Source organism: Macrosteles quadrilineatus, unplaced genomic scaffold (genome assembly GCF_028750875.1).
Source record: "Macrosteles quadrilineatus isolate MER2022 unplaced genomic scaffold, UCM_ALF_1.0 Scaffold_2__2_contigs__length_208266976, whole genome shotgun sequence".
NCBI lineage: Eukaryota > Metazoa > Arthropoda > Insecta > Hemiptera > Cicadellidae > Macrosteles > Macrosteles quadrilineatus.
The window spans coordinates 13940075-13959959 of NW_026542595.1; the positions used below are offsets into that span (position 1 = coordinate 13940075).

Below are 19885 nucleotides of genomic sequence, written 5' to 3' on the forward strand. Positions count from 1 at the left end.
CCTATAACAAGTTTTAAGATTACCTACATTTTTCGTTAGCAAACATAGGAAAATTTTTCTAAGCCTTCTTATAGTTGATCACAAAATGATTTGAAATCTTAACAATCTTATTTGTAAATTAATATGTAACCTAAACGTTCAAAGAAAATTGAGCAAAATAAAACTTTTAAAAACAGGTTTAACACTACGATTTGTTTCTAGTTGCACATGTCAATTATATTAGGGATTAAATGAACCTGAGGGGAAATATTTCCATCAGAGATGAAACCAGGTAAACATGTTATTTGTCCAAACAAAGGCAATTGGGACCCTGCTTGTATACATCCAAATCGTGTTTGCGAGCTTTCACATGCTTTATAAGCGACAAAGCCGAAGGCAAAGAATATTTTATGGCGCATTTAATTCAATAAAGTACAGTTCTCTTTTTATCGATTGTATCTTCTTGTGACACGATAGTAAAATAAATGCGTTAATATAAAATATATTGAATGGTTTGTTTATTAAAAAAAGTAGTTTGAATTTGGCACAATACACTATTTTTACTGGCCAAATCTATAGTTTTAAGCAAAATGTTTACCTCAAATACAAGTTAGGTATACTTGGTTATGGATGAACAATTAATTATTCATATTAGGCTTACGTAAAATCAATCCATTAAAAGAAAATCCTCGCAGAATAGCGGTCACATATTTTTTACAATCTTTTTCTGATGAATTGGTAAGTTGAGGGACCTAACCCATTATATAAAGTTATAAGGGTAATTTTAAAAATACTTGATACAAATAACCACCTCGCCACTGCTGCTGCCGGTACTTTAATTAAAATGACGACAATACGAAGGAGGTATTTTAAGCCTTGAAGCAACCCTCACTTATAGGCTATCTAGAAATATAATATTGTGTTTTCTCTAGCATTAAAACTACGATTTCAACAGTAGTATGTGGCTATTTTTACTTTCTCCCCCTATACCATAGTATATGGAGAAAGTATTGTTTTCGTCAAAATTTTCGATTTTGAGTTTTGAGTGGATATATCCGTTTTGGGTCCCCCTGGACCCAAAAAAGTGATTTTCAAAGTGATGTCTGGGTGTGTGTGTGTGTGTCTGTGTGTCTGTGTGTCTGGATGTGTACAGAGCTAGGGACTACACCTGTGGTCCGATTTCGATGAAATTTGGTATGTAGGTTCTAATCCATAGTATCTCCAGGCGTTTTTTTCATTTTTTTGAAATTTTTATTTTTAATGGGGATTTTCCCATAAAAACCCATAAAAATCTGGAAAAATCGGATTTTCTCGAAAATGGCCCGAATGATTTTGATAAAAATGTAGTATGTTGTAGCCCTTTAAGTTCTGAACAAAATGGTACAAATACCATTTCTGTAAGAATTACGGTTCAAAAGTTATGGTAAATTATGTTATTTTCCCATAAAAACTCCATAAAATAACGAAAAATAGGATTTTAGAAAAAAATCCGGTTTTATTTTAACATAGTATGTTATGGTCCTTAAAATTTTGATAGTTTTTTCATTTTTAAATTTTTTTTATTTTTAATGGGAATTTTCCCATAAAACCTCATAAAATAACGGAAAAATAGGATTTTCCCAAAAACGGCCCGAACGATTTTGATAAAAATGTTGTATGTTATAGTTCTTTATATTCTGAACAAAGTGGTACAAATCCCATTTCTGTAAAAAATATGGTTCAAAAGTTATAGTAAATTATGTTATATTCCCATAAAACCCCATAAAATAACGGAAAAATCAGATTTTCACAAAAATGGCCCGAAAGATTTTGATAAAAATTTAGTATGTAGTCCTTTAAATTGTGAACAAAATTGTATAAATCCCATTTCCATATATTTACTCTTACCGCTTACACATGATAAAGGTTGTTGACAAACTTATGGGAGAAAGTATGTGTCAGAATGCTGATACCGTTTATTTTATTTTTACACTCGTAACAACAAGAAATCTCGCTTAAAATTATTATATCTTGGGCGAGTTTTTTCATGTGAAACTATAAATATTCTATTCCTCTTATTCAGATACCGATAAAATCGTCTATTATCTAAAATCAATATAGTATAATACAATAACAATAGGTGATTCACCAACAACAATGTAGACCTTACGTAGCTAGAACTAACGAACCAACGTAGAAGGTTTGATACTGAGTTACAAGATAACATCAATTCACTAAGTGTGCTTGACGCATGCCGTATCTCACCATTGTCTACAATTACTATTACAAGACATGTATCGCTTAAGGCTGTGTCACACTAGGCTACTTACTAGCTGCTATTTAGTAGCGGCTAGTGAAGTAGCCGCTAGTAAAAGCTGTCACACAACAAATGTCGGTAGCGGCTACCTAGTAGCAGCGATTCAGCCAGTCAGTGTCAATCCTGTGAAAATGTCGTCTGTTGGTATAAGCAGGGTTGAATTACGGCGTTTAATTTTGATGTGCGTTAGTGATGTTTGTATTGATTTAATTGAAAATATCCGCAACAAGAAGAAACGCTCCTGGGTAAGAGAGTGGATTAAGAGAAGAGACAGGCTGGGTGCATCAGGAACACTTATTAGAGAACTAGCTGTTGAGGACCCGAAATCGTACCACAATATTATGAGAATGTCCGTAAAAAGGTTTGATGAGCTGCTAACCTTGGTAACTCCTTTAATTCAAAAACAAGATACAAAAATGAGGGTGGCAATAACATGTCGAACGAAATTGGAAATAACTTTAAGATATCTTGCAACTGGTGACAGCTTAAAATCCCTTCAGTATCTTTTCAGAGTGCCACACAATACAATATCTACATTTCTACCGGAAGTGCTTAAAGCTATTTATGAAGTCATGGAACAATTTATACAGGTATGTGTATGGTATCTCATTCATTGGAAACAGGTTGTTGACAGGTGCATTTAACTTTCGTACATGTAGTTTATCCCTCTCAAATTAATCTATATTACTGAGTAACAATAAGGCTTTTAAAAAAGAAATTTTAAATCAAAAATAAATTTTACTGCATAAAACATCTCTCCACAAGAATTTACAAAACAAATGACAAACAAAATCAAAGTTACCTGTACATGGTTTTTATAACATGGTTTAAAATATATAAATGCTACACTTTATTGTATGTATTGTCATCTCAAATGTTATCTATCACTAGTCGCCAATATTTACAAGCGCTTGTTGAACAATGTCAAGCCCCTCAGTATTCAAGTGTTCTGGGCGTTGATTGTACAAATTAGGATCACCACTACTGAAGCCACTATAGTGTTCGAGGGGATTGAAGGAGGTAGCGGTTGGATTTGGTCAATCTGTGACAAGCGCTCCTGGGCTATAATTTCTTGAAATCTTTGCTGCAATAATATGAAACTGCGCAGGGACAACTCACGCAGCTGTTTTCCTATTAGTTTAGCAAAATTTTCGTATTGATCCTCACCTGGTGGTTTCACCTGCATACCTTCAGAAGCAATATCTGCAATCCCTTTCAATTTATTTAGTGCAGACTCGAACCGAGATGGATATTTTGTGGTATAGTTTGATTTGACAGTTTTAGTTGGACGAGGAGCAGGGCTGGTACAGGCTCTTTTAGACGGCAAGCCAACACTTAGTGTTTTATTCCCTTCTACCTTTGATGTTTGCTCGACTTCAGAACCAGAAACATCAACATCTTCTCGCAGATAATTCCTAATTCCTGCATCAGTTGTGCAAATGCCTGTCTTTTTACTTCCCGCTTTAAATAATCAGGGCTCGTAATATCCCTAAGGCATTGATATTTCCGATTAATGTTTAAAAAGTTAATTATGTCCCCACCGGACCACTTCACTTCACTCATTTTTCACAAATTTTAATTGAAACCAACTTTTCCACAACAAACCAAACCCAAACATGCACAGCCACTAGCCGCTACTACGCTAGTACACATGTCACACCGGCTACTCGGTAGCCGCTAGTCAATCACGTCACTCACTAGCCGCTAGTTAGTAGCTCGGAAAATTGGACATGTTCAATTCTCGACGCTAGTGAAATGAGACTAGCGCGCTACTCCTACCAGCCGCTACTGCCTATGTCAGATTGGCTAGAGTAGCCGCTATTTCGCTAGCGGCTAGTAAAGTAGCCTAGTGTGACACAGCCTTTACAGTCACAAACAACAGTACAATACGTAGCAAAGACTATCAACAAGTCATACATAATAAGGAATAACACAAACAAGACCTACCTAACGAGGAAAGACGATTCGAAAGGACTACCTAAAGAGGAGTAATAAATAACAAAGGGTACCTACAGTGGGATGATAATTAGCAGGGACTACCTACAGAGGAGTGATAAGTATCAATGACTTCTTATAGTCGAGCGATGAGTAGCAGGGACTACCTACAGAGGAGTGATAAGTAGCAAGGACTACCTACAGAGGGGTGATAAGTAGCAGGGACTACCTGCAGAGGAGTGATAAGTAGCAAGGACTACATACAGAGGGGTGATAAGTAGCAGGGACTACCTACAGAGGAGTGATAAGTAGCGAGGACTACATACAGAGGAGTGATAAGTAGCAAGGACTACCTACAGAGGGGTGATAAATATCAACGACTACCTACAGTGGGATGAGAATTAGCAAGGACTACCTGCAGAGGAGTGATAAATATCAAGGGCTACCTACAGTGGGATATACTCAATGGCAGCAGGGACTATATACATAGGAATAGTTAAGGACTACCTACAAACGAATGATGAGCCGCACAGACCATCGATGTATATAACCTAACATACATTAGGTTATACGATAGCAAGACTACCCACAGAGATGTGATAAATATCAATAATACCTTAATGCAAGGCCTACCTAAATGCAAGGATTACCTAAAGAAGAGTGATATATATCAAGAACTACCTACAGAGCAGAAGTACAAAGTCACAACAGAACAATATATCACTCAACCTAAGTGTGCCCGACGCCCTCTGTCTCTGTCTATTGTCTACAGTTACTATCTACAACTACAACACTTGTATCGCTTCCGTTTTCAGCTCCTGTCTCCACCTCCTCGATAAACGAATGGCTTTCGGCATCTTTGTTTGTTCCAACATTCCTAGGCTTTGTTTGGAAACACTAGAATAGCGATTGCCTTCCTAATAGTCCTAACATATTAATTTGTAACTTTATTAGTCAAAATGCAGCTCTTGTAACGAAGCTCATAACAAACTAAGGACAGTGAAAATGTATTACATACAAGCATGCAATATTATTATTAAATATTATTAAAGAAATAAGGTCAAATTTATGGCAACATTTGTGTTCATCTTTTAAGGCCTTTTATCAAACAAAAGTATAGGCAAGGCACACCAAAATGAAGCTGAGAGTAATAATATTTGCTGAAAATTATAGTTATGAACGAATCTCTTGAGGACTCTTCCCCACAGGCCAGTTTCCTAAGAGCTCCTCCTTACATGCTTCCAAAGTGTACATTATTTAAATAATTAAACAGCTGATCGATGCAATTAACAGGTGACTGTTTATTTACTTGAACGGGTGTTGATGGGGCTTTATTTAAACTATGGAAATGTGTGTGTCACATCTTTCTTTGGAATGTATACAGTTCTAGCTGTACCCGCGGGCTTTGCCCCGTTTAACTTCATATGTGAGCTCGTTCGCATGGCTCAATCACGTCCTGGTTGAAGTTCGTTCGCTACGCTCACTCACCTTTAGGTTGGAGCTCGTTCGCTGCGCTCACACGTCCTGGTTGAAGTTCATTCGCTACGCTCACTCACCTTTACGGTTGGAGCTCGTTCGCTGCGCTCACTTGCCTTCAGGTTAGCTCGTTCGCTACGCTAACTCGCCTCCGGGTTGAAGTTCGTTCGCTGCACTCACTCACCTTTTGGTTGCAAATTGGCTGTTGTCATAAATTTAAAAAAATAATAGTGCTGCACTCTGTTGGTAATCCTAGTAACTTTAATGCTATTGAACATCACAGAACAGAACCAACTTGTTTAATTGAAACAGCTGTTATGATTCATTAATTCCATTTAAATATGAGTACTCATTAGGTTAACATGGGAAACTCCAGAGCCACTGGGGCGGAGCCCGAGAGTCCGATCAGAATAAAAACCACTCAGTTTTCCTATTTAATGCCTAAAGAATCAGTGTACCAAATTTCAGCCTCCTAGGTAAGTGGGAAGTGGGAGAATAGTGATGAGTGAGTCAGTCAGTCAGTGAGGGCTTTGCCTTTTATATATATAGAATACAGTACTACATACAAGTACTACTGCTGATTTACACGGCAATGATTGATGGGGAGGCCATAGTTGTCTGCTTGGTAATATATTGTATCAATGCTGCTGTTGTATGATCCTGCCACTTTCATTGGCTAAAGGTAAAGTGGCTTAACTAAAATTGAAGAATCAGGGTAACCATTTTTTTTACAAATATCAATGTCAAGTAATTGACTTATTAATGTAATTTCAAACAAGACAATACAATACTGAAAGTAAAGGTGACTTTTAAGTTGTAACCAAATAAACTACCGACTGATATATTTTATCCATCAAGTGTGTTTTTGTAGCGCTTCACGGACATAATTGACCTCTGAGTACGCAAAAAAATAAAATCCACAAATAATGATTTGGAGTCTTTAAACGTGCTTGTACCAAGCGAGCATAACAAGGACCACAACAAAACACAAGGACGAAGGTGGTAATTATTTTGATAGTAAAAATAATTAACGATGTGAGTGTAACGTTAATTGTTGCCGATTGTGGTTATTGATAGTATTAAAGAGGAAATGGGATACTCATAGAAGTTGGTCATTATAGCGCGAATGTGCTTTGTGGCCTTCACTACATTCTGAAGCACACACTCACACATTGTTACAATTGTTACCTTGTTTGTTAAAATCGGATGACAAACGAGTTATCAGTTTTCTTCTACATTCGGTTATGTATTTTAATAGGACTACCATATTTTTTTTTATTTGTTAGTCCTATTAAATTGCATAACAGAATGTAGAAAAAAACACTGATAACTCGGTTGTTTGTCATCCGATTTTAACAAACAAGGTCTAATTTGATTTGGATTTAAATTCTCTATATTTTTGATCTGATAAACAATTTTTTTAATATTTACGGATTTCATGAAATATAGCATCAAAGATTTTAAATGGCCGCCATAATGAGACGGCTTGAGATATTGAATAAACTTTGTGATCTCTTTTTACCTACTAAAATACACATTAATACAAATTTTGAAATTTCCATCTTGAAAAATGTCCAAGATATAATTCTTGAAAATCACAAACAGACAGACAAACAGAAATCCAGGCATTTTAGACCATACTTATATGGCATTTTATGTTTGTCTTAGCCCAAGGAACAAGTCCACAAAATATGTCCAGACAATTTGGAAACGCCCTGTATATTTATTTAATTTAAAAGCTAACCATTTGCCTATAGATTACGCATAGTAGCATCATTGCATTACAAACGGTTAACTGAACACATTAATTTTTTAAAGGTTGAATATCTTAGTATTTGTTTAATGGAATTGGTCCGGTGGGAAACAATGCTGCGTTGCCATGAATTGTAACGTGTAAACAAAAACTAGAATCCGTTTATACATGTTATACATGTTGATGTCGTAGTCGTAATAGAGGCGAGTAAAGTGCAGTTATGATCATTCTGTAGTATTTTGATTAGTACTGTTATCAATCCCATTACTATGGTAATTAATGTATTGTTCTATCTTACCGTGGTACTAATGTACGGACAACCAATCGTGTATGCTACAGTTCACACGCATACAGTACATCGCTACCAAGATACATGTCCAATAAACAAATGATCGCCTGTGTTTACTTCATCAACCTGTTCCTCTATAACCAACCATGACCACTATTTATAAACCTATTAACGAGATGGCTTATTTATAGTATAGGTTTAGGTTTACATTAACATTTTTCACCCGTCATTGATCAAATTGTTCAATTTAAGGGCGATGAAATATTGTTGGTAACAATAAAACAAAAACATTAAGTAAAATTTGTTTGGGTAATTAAACTGTAAGAAGTACTGTAGGACCGTCTTCGTTATGTACAGTACCACAGTTCTCCCGAATACAATTTCAAACATTAAAATAACTGACGTTGTAATCTGATGATATATTTTCTATTTTACTACACCTTTACAGATACAAAACGAAAGAATCGAAACAAATCATCATTCCAAATATAGTGTTTAAATTTATTTTTCAGATAAAGCTAAATACTCAACATACCTAAGGAATCCCGGCTGCGCGCCTTAACAAATAATATCATTGACTATATATACCTACAGGTGTATATACTGTAGGTATATATATTCAATGATAATATATATATATATATTTATTTATTTATTTTGTTTTTGTCCTAGGACGCTAGGCACGAGCCCGAGATTGTTTTTCACATTACTTCAGACTAGACCTAGGGGTTGCGGCATTATCTCTCAATAAAATAAAATACACTTGATAAAATCCTTTGGCAATTTGGCGGAATTCGAACCCGGGACCTCTCAGGAACTGAAGTCACACGCTCTAACCACTACAACGAATTATATAATATAGTCTCTTAAAAGCATATTCCATGAAAGCCAAATTCAGCCAGTGTCTCACGAGCCGTTGGTCAAGCAAGCCTGTCTTGGGTGACCGCATGATGAGGGGGGGGGGGGGGAGAGGGAGGGAGATAGAGAGCAGGTCGTGGTCGGCACCGCCAGTAATGGGACACGAATCAAAAATTATGTGCCAATCAATTAGTTGATGTAGCCTAATGGAGACATAAAACGCTCCGAATGTCGATACCACCCTTGAAGCCACAGTACAGTAAACATCACAGATACGGCTGTAGTAGTAGGATCCTGCCTTCGAAATCTTATAAATCTGCAGGGCATGAAAGATAAGGAATCTTATTCTAATTTTATCGGTTAATTGATAGGCATTTAAAAATGTTATTCACAATCAATTTTTGGAACTAATGGTTCCCTATTACAGTGTTTAATTAACACAAGTCAATGCTGGTACTTTAACTATTTTATGGACATACAGCCTCCAAGAATAAGACAAATATTTAACGGTGTTAAATTAGATAAAGAACAAAAGTATTCTTTATAAATATTTTTATCATATTAATTATATTGTGGCATTGTGGTATCTTGTTGCCTTGATGATTTTGTGCTAACAGTTTATTTCCTTTATCAATTTCAGAGAAAAAATTGTATTCTTAACTAAAAAAAAATAGCCTACGGAGGATTATTTTTGAATGAGGACAATAAATTGACATTTACTGTAAAACAAACCTGATGATCATTGATTTCTTGTTATGTTATTCAGGTATGTAGTGAATGGATGTAATACTTTCGGTACTACATGACACAACCATTATATGACTATGTGCAGAGGAGTTTGGCAACTGGAAGGGACAGTTTGTTTCTGTTTATAGTGTTTAATATTTCTCTACTCAACAGTAACTTTAAATCTTGTTGGTTCATTTTATACAACAAAAATACATGTTTACATCACTTTAAATTGCACAACCTGTCATTGTCTATTGTATATCACAATTTCACCTTGGAATTCTGTGGTTAGTCTGAGTTTAAATAACAGTACTAGCTATCTGACACATAATTTCTCCCATTAGCTTGTCAACAACCTTTCTGTGTTAACAACAATGAAAGTCTAACACTTAATACCACCACTTCTGAGTCTGAGGTTGTGGGAAATGGCACACACTGGAGTCTATTGTTTGTAAATGTTGCTAGCAAAGAAGCATTCCATCTTGACACCCTAGACGATTTTAATCTACAACATGCTTTACGTTTAACTGATAATTTTAAAATCAGTAGAGACTAGTTCAAATCTGTCCTTTGCCAAAGACAAACAACAGTTTTGAGTGTGGGCTGAATGTAGTTGTAAATGGAAAAATTGTTCTAAACTGCTACTGTTCTAAGAAAAACACATACAGCTTCTGTGATTGGTACAAAGATTTTTATATGTCTGAAGGTTGTATTGTAATGATCTCTTATCTGTGTCTAATGACCCAGTCAGTGAGCCTATTCACCAAAAAACCTAAAAATCCTTCACCTTTGGCATTAAGGCAAAGTAACAGTGGCTCTTTGGAAATTGTAAAGCGACAGAAAACCTCATCCTCCTGTCCAGCGTATCCCTCCTATACCTCCCGCTGATACAATTGTATCACCCAACCGTTTCTCACCTTTGTCAACCTTGACTCCGAATACTACCTCTGACAACCCTCTCACGACTCTAGTAGTCACAAATAAACCTCTCACCCGCAAAAGTCCCACAAAACCCCCTCCACTCCTCACTACCCCTCCACTACGTCGCAAGTATAAACAGCCAGAAATGTTAGTTAATGGCCCAACAATCAAAGTGTTTAGTGACAGCCATGGTCGTTCTTTGTCGTCCAACTTAAGATGGGAACTAATAAATCAGTATAAATTAATATATTAGTATAAATAAATTATAAATCAGTAAAAAACCAGAAAACCCTATTTTTACCCCGTAAAACCCCCCATGAACACCTGTTTCAAAGGCCCAATCATGCTAGTTCGCTAACTCATTCAAATAAACGTAGGTTTACACGTTTGTACTAAATTTCATCAAAATCGGATCATTTTTGCTCCAGTTATCGTGCTAATGAATAGACACACACACATATTTTATATATATATATATATTTGAATCTAAATGGATGGTATTTTTGGCCTTTGGGGACATCAAAACGAAAAAGTTAATCGGTCCCGGGTCCAGGTCTTACCATGAGACCTACGGTAATATCTTATTTCCTATATGGGAAATTTGCTAATAAAAGGAAAGCATTTGAATCTTATACTCATGGGGGAATTTAACATTGACTTATCACTATCAGACAACACATTTTACTTTTGCCTCACTGCTCACTTCAGTATTCCAATCAAACAACACAAAACAGTGTGTTTTTATAAGGCACGTAATACAAAATTAAATATTTAGATAAATGACTACAAAGTTTGTGTACGTTATCATTTTTATTACAATCAGTGGACGTTATTATTTTATTTGATAATCGATTAATGGATTAAACAGTGTATTAAATTTTCCAGTAGAAGAGAGAAAAACAGAGAGATAGAGATGGAGCAGGCACGAGACACATTTTTGAAAAACTTTAGCTGAAATAATAAAACCATTATCAAACTTGACGTATTAATTATAATTAGCATTAATATTCATATTATTTTAATTTGGTCACCATCCTCTTAAATATTCTTGTAAGGAGCTTCCGCCTTCACTTGAAATGCAAACTACAACAGAGGTAATCAAAGTTTGTCTAGATGAGGTAAAATTTATCTTCACTTTTTGTAACATTGTTTTTAATTTTTGATAATGAAATTAATTATTAAAATAGCTAATCCCTTATAGTTATTGCAATAGGGATGAGTCAGAAAACAAAAAAGTTCTTTAGAGCCTTACACTGTTTCACTAATGAAATAATAGCTATTTACCTTACAAGTGTAGTAAGAGCGTTTTTACATCACGCAGGTGAATGTTGTTCACATAATTTACCAAACTGATGTAAACACGCTTTTGCGTAACGTGTAACGTACAAGATTTTACCTGGCCCAAGGCCACCTGGCCCGACAATATACAGGAGGTTACGAACAATATTTTTCATTATCCATTTCACTCATCGTCTAACAGTAACGTTCATTTACAAACAAAAGCTAGGTTAGAAAAATTCTTCAAAACATAACAATAATATTCAAGCGCACAGCTGATTTCTAGAGAGTTGAACGTCGTTGGCTCCATAGAGGTATATTTTTTAAGTTAAGCACTCAATGTTATTTAAATGGGTTTCATTACATCACTGAGTGAGTTTTTTTCAACTTTACATCACTCGAGAAGTAACGAAGTTGTATACATCACGCTTGGGAAAGGGAAGTTTAACATGGCGGGTTAGGTAAAAAAAAAAAAAAAAAAATAGGGAGCCTCCACATAAACTAAAGGTGTAGTAAAGACTAATACCTAAACTTTGATAAGAACAACTTATAGCTGTTTACACTTTTAATTAAATATTAGGAGTTGGTACAGTTTCTTGCATTTAGTTGAGCGGAGCGAGCGAAGCGAGCGAAGCTCTTTGGGATCAACTTCAATGCAACAAATAGAGAAACATCACTCAATAACGGCTGGACACATTTCAGCCAAACTTAACAAAATTACTTAGACTAATAGTGAGATGGTTTTTAAACAAACAAATTTCAATTAGATAATGCTAATGCAATTTAAAACGAACTTAAAATTTCCAAATTTTAACATTAGGCTTATGGGACTAAAGTAGCCATATGACAGTTTTTTGTTTACAAGAAAAATGTAAACAAGAGAACCATAAGTGGAACCAGTGACTACTTTCTTGGGAACCTATATTGTGTTGCCAGCTGATTAGAAACAGTTAATTTTAGAAATCAGGATTTAATATATCGATACAGGAGCGATATATCGAACCGCATCGAAATCGATATTTAATCCGATAATACCTCACAGGTTATTATGTTTAATTACATCCACGGTGCAGTAAGTTATTACACTTATTAATAAAACGCAGATTGAACACTGATCTAATTTAGGCATGTGGGGAAGGTAGGTCGGGGTTTATGAGTATTCGTGACTACATTAAGTGTTTTGAAGTATGGTTAGATTAGGAAGGTAAAGTGTAGGTTTTAAAGGTGATCGGGTTGTTTATTTGTGTTGCACCATATTATTTTTATCTTTTGGAATAGTTGGTTGAAGCCCAATGTTTTTGTTAAAGGCTACAGTTGAATTTGAATGTTAAATTTCCTTTCTCTTTTTTATACTTTAATGCCCTTTTTGGATGTTGAAATCAGATTCCAACTACTGTAATATTTTCCTGGTCAAAACTAGCATAATGCACTTTTTGAAGAGGTATCTGAATAACAAGATGTAGTAAAACAAATTTGAATGATTATAATTTTAATCAATAAAACCAGCATTAGTACATCTATTGACTTTTTTACATTTAGTACTTATACAAATATCAAATCACGTCTTTTCCGCTCAACTGGCTTTCACCTCTCTGAAAGCAACCCTAGTTATTATTTTTACACAACATCAAATACTTGTTTCCCTTTCATGAAAATTGTCGCTTAATCCAAAAATAAAAAATGTACCTAATAGGTATCTCCTTAAGTAAAGCAATAGTTTAAAATACAGCTTTATTGCAATTAATAGTCCAAAGTGCTTCCAGAGCCGGCATTGCGCAGTGCAGTGCCCAGTGCAAACATTCGGAGCGGGGCCCCTATTATCAAAAAAGTAGTCAAATTCACTGACTTTATACAATATCTTTATGCTTTGCAAAAACCATGGGGCCCTCTGTGCAGCCGCACACACCTTTTGCATGTGCCTGAGGCTGGCTTGCTGGACATATCACTACTTTTATGGTTAGTCTGCTATAGGCCTACTCTGACTCTTGTCGCGGTTCTGACTACTAAGTTCTTGTCGCGGACCATTTTACAGATGGCCTCAGACTAGGCCTAGTGGGTCGCAGCATTATTACATACATTGCTATAGCCATTGGTGATAAGCGTACGGGACCTTGGGGACTGAAGCCCAGTGCTCCACCCCTAGTCCAGCTCACACCCTGACCTTGGGGACTGAAGCCCAGAGCTCAACCCCTAGACCAGCTCACACTTGACAGGTAAATTATGTCATTAAGGTAGTAAAATATGGCAATGATGAAAATGTTTGTACCTAATGAGTGATTTACTGATACAGTAACTTCCATATACGAAACAAAGCTGTGAGTCTTACACTCTATATTGGGCTTATCAAGGTTTCCAGATCAATTTGTCTATAGGTTTTAAAAGTTAAGGGGAGGGAACCCTCTGCACAGTCTGCATATCTCAAGGAACAGCGGGACAATTTTAAAATAACTCTCTGATGCAAACAAAAGTAAATGCAGGCAGCTATGGTTAAAACAAAAACCATGTTTCTCACATTGGGGAGATCCAGCCAACCAATTTGCACAGGTTGGTACATTTTGGCTGGGTAGTAAAATTATTGTGTTAACCTTCAAATATGAATGTTGCTTGTTTGATTCTGATGACAATCTAACCCTACTTTCATTCATCATTGAACAATCTAAATTGCTGTCTAACAATAAAATAACATATATAGATAGTAATGAGATCATAATTTAATTTTAATGTAGATTGTTCTCCCTTAAAAAAATTCAGAAAATCCTAAATGAGTACAAAGATAAGATACAAAAACCTAGTAAAAATACATGCTTAAATAAACAAGACGTATCCATCCCCCAAGGTCAGTATCGCAAATCCCCACAATTTCTTACCACCCCTTCACATCCCTTACCCTTCACTCACTTGGCCAACACCTTACCACACAGTAACCAAACTTTAAATTGAAATCTTAGGATTTACAAAATTAAAAAAAAAATACAAAACTAACTCTCAACATAAAAGGTTGAAAGGAACATTCGTTTTCAAATATAAAACTATTGGGAAGGTGAAATTGTGACAATATTTGGGCAATTTTGAATTGATGAAATGATCATGCTCATTAAAGAGAACTTGTGAAGATGTGAAGGTCTCTTCACCTAGCGGAGAAATTATGAAATAGCCACAAAGACAAACGTAAGACCAGGTAGCCACTGAGGGACTGAGTAGATAGGAAAATAAAATAGGAGAGATTAAGACTATGGTCAAATATATGCCCACATCATACTGTCATCGTAATGACAATGATACATTATCATCGCGGCCCTATCTAGATCATCTCTTGCTATATTGCAGCAAAAGCTGCAACATGTCCTGTAATCGAGGCAAAATTAAGAGCATCTCCCACTCCTATGACAGCGAAGATATTGTCATCACCTCCCGTGATCGCAACATTTTTATGGACTCCCATGATTGCAGCAGACCAACTATATTATCAACGATATTTTTGTTTAATGTACAGTTCTTATAAAATGTTTGGAATTTAAAAAAAATTTCCCACAAAGGTCATGCATGAGCTGCATGTATCTCACATTCAACCTTGGTCAAATTGATCTTTACATTCCCTCCCTGTTCGTGAACATTTCACCATTGCCTCCTGTGGTCGTGGAAATATCTTGAAAATCCCCCTCAGTTGTAAAGTCATCATCATTGCCTCTCAAGATCACCGCAACGTCTTGAAATCCCCCTGCGGTTGCAGAGAAATGATATTTTTGTGACAAACAACTGTTAATCATGAATAACCAAAATCGAGTTGTAAAGTGTTAGTAGGGAGTATGAGTTTAAAATGTTTATTTATGGCTACTTACAAAAAAACTTAACAACTTATCAATGACAATATGTCAAAGAGTTGCCCCCCCCCCCCAAAATCCCAGTAGTACAGTAGTCGCAGCTAGTCTAGGCGCCTAGTCCTTGTGTACTAACCATCCCCCACGCCAAAGCCATAAAGACAGCGCTGAGGCACTGAACAGTCCCAGAGAGCCGTGTGGGCCAGATGTTTTTGGAAATGAGCAATAAACACTCCCCTCTACACCCCCCGCCATAGCGTGGCGGCACGCCCAGACTGGCTGCGACTACTGTACAAGTGCATCACTTTCCCCCCCCCCCCCTGGGCATCACTGCTAATAAAACAGCAGTGAGTTTAGTGAGTCGGTGGCTCAGTCGGTAGTGTCGTGGACTTCGGGCCCAAGGCAGCAATGTCGTGGGTTCGGATTCTGGTCACTGCCACTAAAATTTATCAGTACAGTTCACCTTTGTACTGTAACGGCTCAATCCTTGCTTTGCTGTAAACGTTCCACGCACGGGCGGTTAGTCTATGTGGACGGGCAAATGCAAGGTTAAAAGAGGCCACCAACCTCTTAAAAAAAAAATATATATATTTAAAATAAAAACTAACAGACATGTGTACCCCACTCTTCCACAACTGCATTGCATTTGATATATGCAACTCTAATATATCGCTTTGAATTTACTTGTTTTAGAGGTCTAAATGAAATCAAAGTCTTACCTGGCAATATTCACGGTCAGTTTCTTCCAGGTCATCTCCGCTTTCAATGTCTGGGTCTTTGCCCTAAAAAAAACAAATAAAAATTATTAATTTCAAATACCTTATTACTTTATTGCATTTCTCACGAATCATACATAGTCAATTATAAATTAGTTTGTACTATTAAATTAAAACTAGTGGCTAGTAGGGGCAATAGCCCCAATATATATATTCTAGTAATTATTTTGTACAAATTATTCCTCTCATGGGTTACCCTGCCTTTAATTATCGTTTAACATTTTCGTTTATTATAATAAGTATAATAGTTATTACATAACTGCATAATGCATTTTGATGTCTGCTCTGTTTGAAATAATAATTCAAAAGGACTGTTTATTACTGTTCATGTTTATAATACAAACTTTCTGATCATAATACAACTAAGGGACATTTTAAATAACGATCTTCATTACTATTAATTAAATATAATACCGTATACATTTCTTTAAATATAGACAAATTCACTTAGATAAAACACATACAGATAATGTCATCCTCCAAATTGTAAAATGCCAATTCTATAACAAAATCTCGCTGCAAACAACATTTGTTGTATGGTATTTATTTTGGTCGATTCCTTGGTCTTTATTTGGTTATAGGCTAGTACTATTTTAACATCATCTGGCCGCTTTCCCCGGCTAAAAGCAACATAAAGTTGACCATGGGTATACACTGGTTTTTTTCCTTCAAATAAATGCCAACTTTTGTGAAGGTTTGTCCTTGCGCTTTAGCAAAAGCTAATCGCAATGGGAATTGAATCCTTGTAAACTTAAACGGCATATTAGGATCTGTAGATCTTAGTTTTATTTTTGGCATGAAAAATATGTTCCCTTTGCCTACTCTAGTAATTACTTCTAACTTTACACTTTTTCAGACATACCTAGCACAACCAATCGTACTCAAATAACTAATCCAGATACATATTACAGTACACATTACCATATGCTTTAAATAAAGATAAACCACATGTTTTCAAGTAAACAAAGCAAACATGACCTAGATTCCCATGCTATTTAAATGTGAATTATTTTATTCAGTAACAACCTTTTGGTGCATGATTAGGATAAAATTAATAATTTTCCCCAAAATTTCATCCCTAGACCTTTAAAATGAGACCTCTCCCATCTTTCTACTGCCTCCCGTTAGCTCACAATTTCATTGTAAAATTTTTGGCTTACGGAATTAGATATATAGATCATTAGGTTATCAGTAAAGTAAATTAAATTAAGGTCCCCAATGAGCTTCCATCAAGATAAAGCAAGTCTTCTATACTTCCATCACCATTATTATTTATACTTTTTTGTGACATTTATTTACTGGTTGCTTACCCATTTATCAAAACACATGGTAAAACAAAACAATCCAAAGCTCAAATATTTGATGTATACTTTACTATATATTATCCTTTTTTACATAGGCCCTAGTTCATTCACTATTTAGAAACTTTTTAATCAGTGTTATGAGTTGATTTGCACCTAGTAGAGAAACAAGAGCTAGAGTAGAACATCTTTAATCCAAGCTAATTGGGACCGGGGGTAGTACGGATCATTGAATAGTTCGGATTACAGAACATATTGTTGTTTTTACATAACAATAGATAAAACACTGAATAAATTGGCTCTAAATTGTGACAGGAAAAGTGAAAAAATGCTTTATAAAGTAAAATGCAGTGTTTATCTAAAACAGTAGTAAACATAGTGAATAAACAGTACTGTACATTACAATAGGAACAATTACTGTGCGTACCTATACAATAAAGAACTACTGTACTGTGTATGGAGTACAGTTCAATGAGGCGTTTGGATTACGGGGGTTCGGATTAAAGAGGTTCTACTATATACTTCATATTGCTTGGTGCATGTAGTAAAATCAAACTAGAATGCAGTTCTATTTAACTGTTCTATTTGTATACTCACCAATGATGGGAACTCCTGCCTGAGCTCAGCACACCACTGTTGGTACGGCTGGCCACAGGTGGACACTTTGGTCATGAAGTCTCTCAACTCTCGGCACAGAATAGGGTTGCGATCTATCTCCACACGAGACACTCTCAACCATTCCTACAGACAACACACACATATTAGGTGTTTAGAGTACAGTGTATACATTAGTTTACTGGTGCTATATAGGGAACTCAAACACACTCATTTGAGGAAATAAGAGGCACTATAAACATACAAGAGTATTTTCAAATAAATACATACGTGCACTTTTCAACCTACCTTTACAGAAAAATCAACCCTGTAGTAGTATAATGTAAGAATCATCACACTCCTCTGTATATAGTCTAATGACACCAGGTAGTGAATGTGTTAACAGATTTCCTCCAAGCCGTAATACCAGTGTTGGGGAAGCTACTTTTAAAATGTAGCTAGCTACAACTACTGCTACATTTCCAAAAAAGTAGCTTAGCTACAGCTACAGCTACAGTTCCGAAAAAGTAGCTAGCTACAACTACAGCTACAATGAAATGTAGCTACAGCTACAATTTTAGCTACTTTCCCAAAGACGTTCCTTTTTATTCCACGCACATTAGGTAAATGTAAAATTAATTGCAACAACATTTTTATTGAACAAACATTTAAACAAGAAATGTCAGTATTGTATCTAACATTACTTGGAAAACAAATTATTCCTAGATTTTATTTAATTTGTTGGCATTATAAACCTAACATTACAACAACAGCATCAAATAGTTGGGTGTCCCATCATATTTAGTACTTATTTTTAAATATTGCATTATTTTTAAGCATCTTATATGTAAATTTCATTAAGTTTAAAGGACATACAACCAAACTATATTTTAAAAGCTCATTTTATTTCTTTAATATAGATGTCTTGTATCAACAATTAAGACCACTTAAACTGTAAAACGATTATTTAAAAATACTTTTTTGTGTTACAGAGCCTAGCCTATTGAAATTGGAGTTTATTGCCTTTCTTACAACAATTTAACAACAGTTTATTGCCTTTATTGTTAAAAACAACATTGCTATAACTTTTGACCATAGTGATAAGTTACTTGTTCTATGAATAACACTTTTCAATGTCAAGAAATCGTCCTTTATTGTCATTATGCATAGGGCAAATTGAGCTTCAACCTAGTTGGTACAGAAAACAGTATTCAGCAATTTATCCTGAAATCGGCTTTTAATTTAAACATGTTGAAATTTGTAAAGTAAAAATAACATGTAGGCCTATTTGGCTATGTAACAAGTTGGCTATAGTAGTTTTGTTCTTGTAAGGACTAAACAGATATATTCCTAATAATTGAACTTGGTAGGCCTATTCGTCTTAAACCATAGCATAGCCTAGGAATAGTCCAATACAAGAGCTGTTTGCAGGAGCAAACTATGCTATTTTTTATGTAAGTTTCATGTTACATGGAGATTTTTTCGTTACAATTATCATGTAGTCTAGGCATATCTTAAATCTCATCAGGTAATTTCCTCTTTGTTAATTTAGTAAACCTTTGAAAAATCTTTGTAATCTAACCAAGGAAGGGCTTGTGACGATGAACCACAATCAACAGCTGAAGCAAAGGTTTATAGACCAGCTTTCTCATTATTTTAAGGTTTAGAGTTGGTTTCCATTAAAACCCTAGTTAAAACACTATCAATATAACAAAGAAACTACATTGATTACTAGTAACATGTAACATGCCCTAGTTTCCCTGTCAATCACTTGCAAGCATTCAATAGCTTGTCTTGTCACTGGTACCGGTAACGTTTAAACGTCGTCTGCATCTAGCGATTTTATTTTATCTGACAGTAATCATAGAGTAGTAAATTAAGG

General features: G+C 35.4%; 1 protein-coding gene across 1 annotated transcript in view; it reads right to left on the reverse strand.

The window, feature by feature from the left end:
• The window catches only part of LOC128983951 (uncharacterized), a 412009-nt gene that overhangs the window by 224188 nt on the left and 167936 nt on the right, over positions 1–19885 (reverse strand). The window contains exons 41-42 of the mRNA XM_054403229.1: positions 18007–18150; positions 16052–16114 (exon numbers count right to left, since the gene is read on the reverse strand). Of these exons, the coding sequence (XP_054259204.1) occupies positions 16052–16114; positions 18007–18150 (207 nt within the window). The remainder of the gene's footprint in view (positions 1–16051; positions 16115–18006; positions 18151–19885) is intronic.